This window comes from Drosophila navojoa, chromosome 5 (assembly GCF_054131105.1).
Source record: "Drosophila navojoa isolate 15081-1374.11 chromosome 5, UAZ_NAV_1.0, whole genome shotgun sequence".
In the NCBI taxonomy this organism is placed as follows: Eukaryota; Metazoa; Arthropoda; class Insecta; order Diptera; family Drosophilidae; genus Drosophila; species Drosophila navojoa.
This window is the reverse complement of record NC_142893.1, coordinates 664,773-676,833: the sequence shown is the minus strand read 5'-3', so window position 1 is coordinate 676,833 and position 12,061 is coordinate 664,773. Positions and strand designations below refer to the sequence as shown.

At 40.1% G+C, this 12,061-nt stretch overlaps 1 protein-coding gene across 1 annotated transcript in view; it reads left to right on the top strand.

Annotated features, from left to right (window-relative positions):
- Dgk (diacyl glycerol kinase 1) overlaps positions 1-12,061 on the top strand; it is a 49,789-nt gene that overhangs the window by 22,916 nt on the left and 14,812 nt on the right. Inside the window, exons 5-9 of the mRNA XM_030383103.2 lie at positions 3,829-4,027; positions 4,220-4,423; positions 4,950-5,135; positions 9,418-9,543; positions 9,653-9,777. Of these exons, the coding sequence (XP_030238963.1) occupies positions 3,829-4,027; positions 4,220-4,423; positions 4,950-5,135; positions 9,418-9,543; positions 9,653-9,777 (840 nt within the window). The remainder of the gene's footprint in view (positions 1-3,828; positions 4,028-4,219; positions 4,424-4,949; positions 5,136-9,417; positions 9,544-9,652; positions 9,778-12,061) is intronic.

Here is a 12,061-nt window from a genome sequence, read left to right as displayed (position 1 = left end):
GAATGATAGTCATTTCTGTAAATATTTTATTAAATGGAATAAATTGAAGTGCCATGTTATGTTTCAGCTTCTGTTGGTGCTACAAGCATACATTCATACATACATACACACAAGTATAACATACAAGAAGTACGTCATCGAGACAGCGTGAACAGACTGGCAGACAGATAGACAGCCAGCGAGATGAATGTTCTCCATATTTTATTTATTTATTTGCAAAGCGAATATCCGCTGGAATATATACTCTTTCAATTTCATTCGGTTTGCATGTGGCATCGGTCTACATAAACACATATGTATATGTGTAGCTCATTTCTTATTGAAAGCGAAAAGCGGGAAAAGTATTAAATATGCTTGCAAAGACATATATAAACCGAGCCAGAGGAGAGATAGTGTGTATCCGATTGAATGTACGCTCTTTCAATTTCAATTGAATAACAGCTGATGTAGTTGCAGAGGTAATTTAATAGAAAGCGAAAAGTAGAAGAAGTAGAAGTAGAATAGAAAGAGCACATGTGTGGAGTATATGCAGGGGAAACACACGTACTCTATAAATACTCAATAGAAAGAGTCCATTGAGACAGATCGAACAAAGTCGCAAATTCTACAGACAGTTGGTAAACACAAATAATTAGAGAGCACACAAACTTACAATTGAGTGCTTATATATATTGAATAAGGTAGTAGAATATGTATGCACGAAGGCGAGAACAGAGAAGGTGAAAGATTAAGTGGAGTATAGCCGCACTATAGATACACTTTAATTTTAATTTGTCTTGCACTATACCTGATGCTTGTATTCCAACACCCTCTAATCCATCTATGATTAAAAGAGAGTAGAAAGTTAAAGACCAACTAGAGTTTTATACTCTACCGAAGGTCGCTTTGTGGCTATCATAGCTGTTTTACGCGCAGTATAGAGTATTATCCATCAGTTCAGCTTGTGCTTGCTATAAATTTGATATCTTATTAGAGGCAGCCTTGAGATTCTGCTGCTGTTGTTAGAGGAGCGAAAAGTTTTCTTAGCTGCGACACTTCAATTAAGTTAATTAAAAGCAGCTGCTGAACTGAATTGGCCTCTGCAGCACTTTAACTCTTCAGTTTGATTTAGCTATCGGCCATCATTTCTTGTTGCTGTGGCTGTTGTTGTTGTTGTTGTTGCTGAAAAGTCTTGAGAAGTTTGATTTGTGGATATTTTACTGCAAGCTGCTTTGTTTTTGCCCCAATTAGCTGAGCTGCAAGCAGATTGCGTATTATTCTGCTTCTTCTTCTTCTGCCTTGTTGTCTTAAATCCTTTTGAGCTGCTCTCGATTGGAGCTAAGCCCCAGAACTATATTGGGCCACTTGGCAAATCGCTTAACCTCTTAAGCATTTCACTTATCCCAGATTGGCCAGAATTTATTGTGATTTTGTATGAATTTTTGCTGCATGTGCCAAATGTGATTTATGCCATTGCCACCCCGTCACTCCCACTCTCTGGCCCACGCTGCGTATGCGTAATTTACGCATTTGACTTTTTGGCAGCTCCGCCTTTCCCGCCCCCAAAAAGTATGCAGTAGATGAGTGAATGCTGCGAGCTGGCTGCAAAGCGTGCGATAAACAAGCTAAATGGGCCAAAAGCGCGACATGCTCGTGTGATTATCAGCGCCAAGGCATATCCCAGTCACTCTCTCTCTCTCTCTCTCTCTCTCTCTCTCTCTCTCTCGCTCTCTATCACTCTTGCTCTGCCTGTGTGCATGTAATGCATATCACGCATACGCACTGTGTGTACCCCACAGCCAATATATGCTTGAACATTTATTCATTAAACCACGCACTCACGCATAACACCACCACACACACACACACTCACACACGCACGCATTAACTAGGGACTTGAGCAGATTTTTAGTAATAAAAGCGGAGTAGCAAAAGGCAGTAAAAGAGGAGTAGAAAAAGAGCTGCTTCTACTGCTTTGCTTTCGCACGCGTATCTCGTTGCTTGCCAAATAAATTTTGTTAACGCAATTCGCGTGCCATTATTATAGTGCCAGCAAGGCAGCCCAACCAATGTGTTAGTGTGTGTGTGTGTGTGTGTGTGTGTGTGTGTGTGTGTTCATTATGCCTTTATACTTGAGGTCCCATTGCTGGCCGTGTTTAAGCCATTTTGCTTTTGCTTTTGTTTTGGCCATGGTATAAATTTCCATTTGCGTGTATTCGGTTTCATTATGCTGCCAGCACAAGCAGAAGAAGAGGCAGAACAAGAGGAGCAAGTCGAAGCTAAAGAGGAAGAGAAAGTGCCGGTCGGGCCATAGTTAACTTCAAGCTCGATGCCTCAAGGCGCATATTCTTAATGTTTGTCGACTTGTCCTATATACATATATATATATATAAATATGTATATATACATATATATATATTTTGTTATGCGCGAAATTTAAAACGCCACAAGCTTTACTAGAGATTGCTGCTGCTGCTGCTGCTTCCCTCTCCATTATGTCCAGCATAATAATGGGGGAAGATAATAAAGATGCGCCTCGCAGTAAAGTCACTAAGCTGCCTGCATATTAGCTATGAAATCATTTTTTATAATTAATATATAAATACTATACTGCTCCATAAAGAGCTCATTCGTAGCTCTCAGATGGCAGTCTCCATTGGAAGATCGTTAAGTAGATCATGCTCTCAGATTCCTTAATTAACTAATTCCCATTTCATTACTTTCATAGTTCAGTACCCCGTTTGTTCCCTCATTAGAGGAAACTTCTTACTTTATTGAGTCGATCAGTATTAACTCTTACTTATATCTCATATTTACTCATATTTATTAAGTAGATCTGTCTTGGGTATGACACGACTCCATTCCTTGGGACATCCCCAATAGAGTCATCCTTCAACTTTCTGGCTAGCCTCCCTCGCAGTGTATTCCCTCGTCGCCTTTGCCTTATTAGATGCTCTCACATTTTCGCTTGATTCGCTTATTTGCCAATTAGCGCTGCGCTAGGCACGCGCGTCTCTTGCACAATGCCTCGCCCTTGATTCAAAAGTGTAATCATAACAGTAACCATAAACGTAACTGTAACCGTATCCCCAGCCGTAGCCGGGCGAGAGCTTTAAAGCGCGCATTTATGTTTACACAATGCGGACAGTACATCTGGATGATGGTCGTGTCCATCAATGTCAACATATCAATGCGTCCATCAATGTCATCAATGCTACACAACGCTACACGTGCTCACTCCTGCTGCTCCGTAGTGCGTGAAGGGCCCCAAAGGGGGCGCTGCCATTGTGGCCGTCCACAACAACAACAACGACAACAACAACAGCAACAAAATATGGAGAGAGCTGAAAAAACTTTGCCCAGATCCTCGGAGCACATTTACGGTCACGTACTTGGCGAATCTCGGGGAATTATATTTAACAATTCTCTCTCTCTCTCTCTCTCTCTCTCTCTATGTGTTTTTGAGGTTTTGTGTGGGTCTTATATGGAATATAATAACATAATTATAGATGCAGGCAAATTACGTGTTAAAGTTCTAAACGAATTACAGCTCTGTTAAATTTTAACTGAGAAAATGGAAAATTGTTGCAGATATTGAATTGAAAGATTGAAATAAATTGAAATTGATTCAATATTTAAGTTGAGTTTAAATTTAACTTGATTTGGTCACCATCTAGAGATATGCCCACTTCCCGAATGTAATAATCCCCATTTTCCTCATTCAACTTTTGCGTTGAACATACAAAAATATCCAAAATTCATAAACTATCTCACATTGTTGTACTTTCTAAGGCATTTTTTGGCTCACTTTAATTGAACATTTTTGTCCTCTATAAATTTGGTTTGCAGGACATTGACTTTGATGGGTTTCGTCGGTTTTTGGACGCGTTCCTCGACTGTGAGACGCCGCTGGATCTGGCCAAGCATCTATTCGTGTCGTTCCTTAAGCCAAATGTCACACAGGCCCAGCTGCATGGCAAGGCGCTCAATCAAATGGCGGCCATTAGTAGCACGGCCGCCTGTGCACCCGTCACGTCCCATACGAAGGGTAAGTCCACATCCATATCCATTTCCATTCCCATGAACATGGCAAATGGAACATGCCATGCGAGCCTCGTCTCGGCTCGCCTCGCCTCGACTCGCTCCCTCTCTCCCTCGCTCTCTCTTTGTCTGTCTCTTTAATAATTGCAACACATTTCTCATTGGCCAACGTCGTGGCTGGGGTCTCTGTTGTAATTAGGCTCCATACCGAACATCAACAGCATCGCCGAGCTGATGCCGCAGTGCAGCATCGGTGGGGATGGCCACTCGCACGCCCATTCGCAGATCCAGGTCCAGACCCAGGCGCAGGCACGCACCAGCTTTGTGGACAAAATCCATGGCATTACGGATAAGTTACAGCACTCACTTGGTGGCCATTTGACCCACGATCCCTGCAAGACCGGTAAGTATGGCCACATATGTATACGTGCTCTAGGCATTCCAACTATCAAATTCGCTTCAATTTGCACTACTTTTCTCCTTCAACTTGAAGAGAAATTTAAGTGAAATTGAATTGAAACTGAAATGAAATTTACAGTATATCAATTTCAGTTGACAATTAAATTGAAATTGAATTAAACTTCAATCATATAGAATGGAAATCGAATGTAGATTTTAATTGAAATCGATTTACAGATTAATATTGAATAAGAATTGAACGGAAATTGAGTCAAAATGGAATTGAAATTAAGTTAAATTTCAAATTAAACTGAATAAAATGTGTAATCGAAAATGTAATTATAAATGAAACGAAATTTGATTGAAGCTGTAATTGAAATGGAATTGCTGAAAATAATTTAAGCCTGGAAATGGTGTACAAATATTAAATAATTAATTGCGTTCCTCTACTTCTTCTTCTTCTTCATCTTCTTCTTCTCCTACTTGTTAATTCCATTTGTCGCATGTGTATTTTGCTGTGTGCTTTGCAGGCAGCGTGCATCCGATGCTAACGGTTACGCCCAGCCCATTGGCCAGTGGACCGAGCATATTCCAGAGCAGCAACGCCGCCCGTCGCTCCGTGGACTCGAGCCCCTCGCACTCGCAGACGAACCACTCGCAAATGTCGCGCAATTCGTCGAAGAAGAGCAACAATTCCGTTAATTGCAAAATTGATAGTGAGTATTAATTAGATTCGAGTGGGGCAGGCTATAAAAAGGGTTGAATGTGGGTTCAACGGCGGCAGAAGGTGGGGAAATTACTGTGGGCCCAGCCCATTTTTGGGCTGTGCTGCAGCACGAGTTTGACTTTCAATTAGGCGCGCATTGTCCGTCCGCTTGGCCCGCAGTCAGCTGCAATTAGCCAACTTGCCACACAGTGTGGGCGTGCCTGATGAATAGCTCCCTATGCCAGCTACAGCAATGTATACAAATGCTTACGAGTTATACAAATCTATATATCGATACGACATGTACAGTGGAGCTTGCATATAGAACAACTTTCAATGGAAAAACTAAAATCGATAATGATATCGATAAACTGATATAGTGGAATGTAACTTGTTGTCCAGATTTAGTCCTACTGTCTGATACCTCTTCTTACATATATTATTTTAAGCTATGCTTTACTGTATAATACCAGAACATATCGTCATGGCCGGTTTCACTGTACACGCATAGATATACATGCGACTTATGCGCGACATCTTGAGAATTTCAATTGCAGCTGCGAGTTGCATTTGCAACTGTCAGCATTTGCGGCTGTCACTGGCAAAACAGATTGCTTTGGCGACAGGCAGACAGACAGACAGGAAGACAGACAGAGACAGATAGAGTTGGACAGACGGCCAATTCAGATGCGAAATTGCATGGCATTCGCATAATAAATGAGCAGAAGAAGCTCAAGTGCAAAGTGCAAATGGCATGCGGCGCGGTTGCAGCCAATTGGTGGCAACTACTTAATCCCAGACACTTTGGATTGTCCAATTACTTCTCTGTTTTCTCTATTTCTCATTCACTCTCTCTCTCTCTCTCCCTCATTGTCCCAAAACTTGCTAATTAGCTGCAGCTAAAATCACTAAGTCCGCTGCGTTAAGTCACAGCCAGTGCAAAAGTTCATAAATTATACAACACTGAAAAAAAGGTAGCAAAGGGCCGCAGAAGCAAGGGCCAAAAGGCAACCGGAAACGGAAACGGATATGCCGGCATAGTAAACAAGCTGCGCGCTGACATTTCGGCGATAGTCAACTTACTAGATATCCTTTTAAAGTCAACGCGAATGTGATTAAAACGTGGCTAAGCGCCTTACACTGATTCAAGCCAAGTATACCCAATGTTAGCTATGCAAATTACAGGGTATAAAAGTAAAGCAAAGGACGGTTTTGTCGAGAGTCTCATAGTGGCATCTTGTTAACGTTGTTTGATTAGTCAAGCTTAGCTAATGATAAACATACAAATTACAGGGTACTAAAGTGCAGCGAAGTGTAGCTTGATAGCCAAAAACTAACATACAAATGAAATAGACATATATACCCAACATAGTATTTAAAATTATTGGATCATTGAGTTACAGTCGAGACAGATTTAGATTAGAGCTAGTGTAGCAAGTCGTTCATGACACAAAGCATAGGGTATTAATGATAGATTAGAGTTTGATTAGAGAGGCAAGCCAGGAAGATCTCAACAAACAAAATACATCTATAAAAGAAAACTGCTTAAACGAACGACTCCAAATGGCCATGCATACCCCATGGCATATTGTACAGATTTCAGGGTATTAAAGGTAAGCACAAGGTAGTTTAAAGGCAAAAACAAACTCTCACAGATCAAGTTGTCGTAAATCAACGCCCAATTAGAACATTTTTGCATTTTCACCAAGCGAGCAGCAGCAATGCGTAAAATTAGCACAGAGAGACAGAGACGGAGATAGAGACAGACACAGCGGCAGATGCTGAGGCAAAGGCAGAGGCAGAGGCAGAGAGAGGAGAGAGGAGAGACAACGAGCAGACGAAACGCGTAAAAGTAGGCAGCCATTTGTCTGGCTTCTGCCTGGCCTGCTTGCTCTCATTCTTCTTCTTCATTTTTTTGGCATTCCTTCTGTTTCTTCTTCCCTTCTCCATTTCGGGTTTCATTTCATTCATTTCGCTCCGTTTGAAATGTGCTCGAATGATTAATGAACGTAAATTTCATTTCGTATTTTTTTGTGTTTTATTTTTGTTGTTGCTGCCTTCATGCAGTTGCTGCTCTTCTTCCTTTACCGTTGCTGCTGCTGTTGCTGTAGCTGTCTCTTTTGTTTCGCCTTCGCTTTCACGCATTTTAGAAGCAATTGTGGAGCATTTTTTGCGCTGCCTCTTTTGTCCTGGCCAAAAGGCAAATAACAAATAATGAGAGCCTGCCTACATTCCATGCTCGTTCAGTGGCGCTAAGAAAAGTATATTGGCTTGGATCTTGCAGCTAGAGAGTAGATCTGAAATTTATTATGAATGATATCCTATCCTTCATCATCTTCAATCCGCTACTCTCTATCCGTTATTTTCAGTTTCCATGAAATTCTCTATTCTCTTCAATCTTCCACTTTCTGTCCAGCATCTTCTATCCTCTATCTTCCATCTTGTTCACCCGCTTAAGTGACATTTTGTAATTGAATGCGTATTGTGCAGTCGCTAATACCCGTTTACCGTATTCTTACTTGGTTTTTATGGGAGGCCATTGCCATTAGCATTATATATTAAGTAAGTAAAACATGAAATAGGCTTCCTTTCTCCCTATATGTGTGAGCGTATGTGTGTGTGTGTGGGTGCTGTAAGCGCTAATTGGATTAGTTTTGCTTTGGTTTTGCTGGTTACGGACCGAGGCGAAGAGCAGTTTATAAGTGTACGAGATATATGCAAGGATATTGTTACGCTGTCTGTGTGTGCTCAGCAAATTACATTTATTGGACAAAATGCGTTGACATATATACATCCACACACACACAGGCACACAGACACACACACATACACACAGAGAGAGAAAAGTTGTGCTATGCATTCATCAAGTTGGCAACTGTTTGAGTTGCCTTTCAATTCAGTTATTGATATTGAATATGTAAATATTAACCCATATTTCTAGCCAAAAGTCTAATTTAATTTATGGGCCAACTAAGCTCAATAAGTGGATATACCTACAGACATACACACATATATATCTAGAGAAATGTAAACATAATTAGCTCTTATGCCAACATAATAAGTGTGTGAAAGAGAAAGAGAGAGACTCAGCTTAATACAATAAGTTGAATGTAAGCCGAAAACACGCAAATGGAATTTTGCTTAAGCCAATTAATAGAGCTCACATTGCCTTTAGTAATTAGAAAATTGAGAATATTATGTGAAACTCTATTCCCAAATTTGCCATTTGGAATTCTTTTTCTCTTCTTCTTCTTTTTGACCTACAGCAAATCGATATAAATGTCATTAGCAACAAAGCTAAACTCAAAAATAAACTCAAATTAATGCGGAAAATACGAAACAAAATGTGTGTTTGTGTGTGTGTGTGTGCATCGCTGTGATGGGCAAAGTTTGGTTCATAGGTTTGCCATTAATGAGAGTTGGATAGAACATTTTTGATTGGGTTTGTTTTCAGCTGGCGTTAAATTGCAAAAATTGCCAAATGAAAAAGGACAGACAGAGTCTAGCCTCTATCTCTCTTTCTTTCCCATTCTCTCTGTCTCCCTATCTCTCGCCATCTCTCTCGAGTTGATTAAAAGCAAAAATGTCAAAGTTGAGCAGCTCTTGGCTCAAATTGCGGCAATCAACATTAAACATAATGAGTGTCAAAGTGAAAGGCGAACTTTCAACTCTGCCCAGCTGTCAATGGCAACTGCAACGATATCCTGTTTATCCTGCAATAATACCCAGCAACAACAACAACAACAACAACGATAATAACAGCAATAGCCAAGCGACTGCCACTCTGTCACTGACAAATGCAATTGCAGCAGCAAATTTCCCCCCTTTGAGACTTGCTTAATACACTACAAGAACGGGGGAACTGGGAGTCGTTCCAGTAATTAAATTAACATTAAAATTTGAACTTTGGGTTTTATTGAAATTTTTAATTCTAGCAGACATGATTTTTAACATTTTTTATATTATTGTTTATATTAAGTAACAATTTGTAACAAATTTAATTTCCTATTTTACCTTTGTAGTAAGAAATGATTTATCTTAATAAAAGAGATTTTATTATATTTTTTAAGTATTGTATAATCATTTAGGAATTTATTGATAATTATGTAATATATAATAAATATTTGGGACTCTATCCGCCAAAGATTCTGCATTCCCTGTTGGCTCCATCTGTATTCGACACATACAATATAAATGCTGGAATATTATGTCAATATGAGTTATTTGTTCAGTTAATGATGTACAGATTGAGTTGTTAATTTGATTGTTATGCTCTTAATTATTATTTGCAGCTGACATTAAGCTGCTGGCACGCAAATACTCGCACTTCGATCCCTTGACACTGAAGGTTCCGCTGAAGGATGTCGTTTGCTATTTATCACTGCTCGAGGCTGGCCGCCCAGAGGACAAGCTCGAATGTAAGTGCTGAGAAAGCTATGAGGCATGCCACAACACTTGACCCTTCCACCTATCTCACTCACTCTTTCTCTCTCCATCTCTCTCTCTCGCAATCATTCATTATGGCAGTCATGTTCCGGCTATACGACACGGACAGCAACGGAGTCCTGGACACAGCCGAAATGGATGCCATTGTTAATCAGATGATGGCCGTGGCCGAATATCTTGGCTGGGATGTCAGCGAGTTGCGTCCGGTAAGTGTCACACAATGCCTCCCCCTCTCTCTCGCTCTCCCTCTCTTACACCACCTCTCTCGCTCTCTTACATTTAAAAGTCATTACACTGCAATCAGAGCCAGAGACAATTTTTGCTCATTACGCACATAAATGCGTAAGCATCCACAGTCCAGAACAATCAAGCAATCACTGCTGCTGGGACTCGAACCGCGGACTAAAACTTTTTCAATTACTTGCAAGCACTTAAAATTAATTCCATTTTTATTGCCTTACGATTCAAGCTGAAGCTGTGAACTTTTATAGTTTTACACAAGTCAAAGCAAAAAAAAAAATACAGGATTGATAGTCGACTTTTATGTATCTGCACCAGTTTCTCTAATCGAGTTTAGCTTGGGGTAGACAAATATAAAGATCAAAGTAAATGCTGAGTGCTAGGAGAGAATCTAGAAGTAGTCGACTATTAGATGCCTGGACTAGATCCCAGAATCGACTTTAGATGCTTCCTAACTTCTTAGAAGTAAGTATGATCGACAAATGAATACCTAGACCAATCAGTTTAATGAAGTTTTGTCCCTTTATATCTAATCTCCTTACATCAAGCTTCGGAAGCAAAATACACAATGAATGGCAAAATAATCACTCAAGCTTAGCGAAACCAAGAAGGATACAAGAACAACAACAGATAGCCGACTATTAAATACCTTCACTTGTTTTCATGGTCGAATTTGCTCTTAACTTGTTTAGGGGAAAACTTCCGGAACAAAGTTGCTCTAGCTAAGGCTGATCTACAACAATAACAAGTGCAATCAAGAGCACTCGACTATTAAATATCTACACCAGGTCCTTCTTTAGCTGGGAAACAGAAATAGCTTTAAGTAATCAAACAAATTGTCGATGAACTGGGCAAAACAGAAAAAAGCGAAATGGGGACAAGGAAGGCAAGAAATGTTGTTGCTAGCGACCACAAATAAAGTCAAAGCGTCACAAAACTCAATTAACAAAATACCCTCGGGTTATGCTGAAACGAGAGCGCAAAGCTGGTGAGCTGGTCGAGTCGAGTAACGCCCGGATGAGCGGGGGCAGCTGAACGAATCTAACTGTATTAAAGCCAAAGCAGGACAACGCCGGGCTACCGAGTGGGTTTTGGGTTGAGCTTTTGCGCACTTTCCGTTTCCATTTCCATGATGGCTTTATGACACTGAACACAGGACTCAGGGCTCAGTCAGAAGGCGCCACATACTTTAAATTCTAAGCAGATACACAAAAAATATTTTAATCAAAATTCTTTCCGGGCTGGAAAAGGCGAAAACAGGAATCAAGCGGGATTATTTTAATTTGGAGGGAACGACTCGAAGTTACCCTGAAAACTAAAGGGAACTCTTGTTGCCATCTGTGTGTATCCCAAGATTTACCTGAAAAGCGAGGGACTGAGGGTATCCAAAATTATAAATAAATGTATTCATTGTAAGAAACTATATGCACATTTTTATATATATAGCCTTAACTTAGTTGAATAAGATGTTACGATGACACTAATAAAAGTAAGGTGAACATTGTTAGATGAACTCTGTAGTATCTTCTATCACGTCAACAATATACCTTTTTTGGTCACTTAAAATGGGCAACGAAAGAGTTTTGTTTGCCACATCAACTGGGGCATAGTTGAAACAGAAATAATCAAAACACTTAATGAATTGCATAATTCTGAAATTCATTTCCGACATAATAAAACCATGGGCAAAGACAGGCTAAAAAGGGATGCCGCATAAATTCTAGTGTAATGAATTTTCCAAGCATAAACAAGTTGCGGTTCTAGTCCATCAAAGTTTCCTACTTTCGTGGTACAGCAAAGGCAAACAGCGAAAGGCAAGCTCAAAAGGCAAAAGGCAAACAGGACATCGCATTACAAATGGCACCGGATATTGAATATTTCTGCTGTTGATTCCAGGAAATGTTCGCTTTGAACTGAAGCCACAACAAATCAAACTATAGAATTTTAAAGAATATGCCAATACGGAATGAAGACATACAGGAAATACACTTAAAATGACGCAAGATAAGTGACTCGTCCAGCAAATCCGATTTGAACTGCCCTAAAGCTAGTTATAGTAAGTCCTTGATAGAAAATAAACTACACCTCACAGTCAGGCCAGGCCACGGCAGTGGAATGTGGCTAGGTTTATAGAAACTTAAATTGACTTAGTGGTTTACTTACCACATTCTTTGATTTTTGTACCCTGAACCCATTGAAAATGGGAACATTTTATTATCGATTAAAAACATTATCAATTAAGGCAGATGC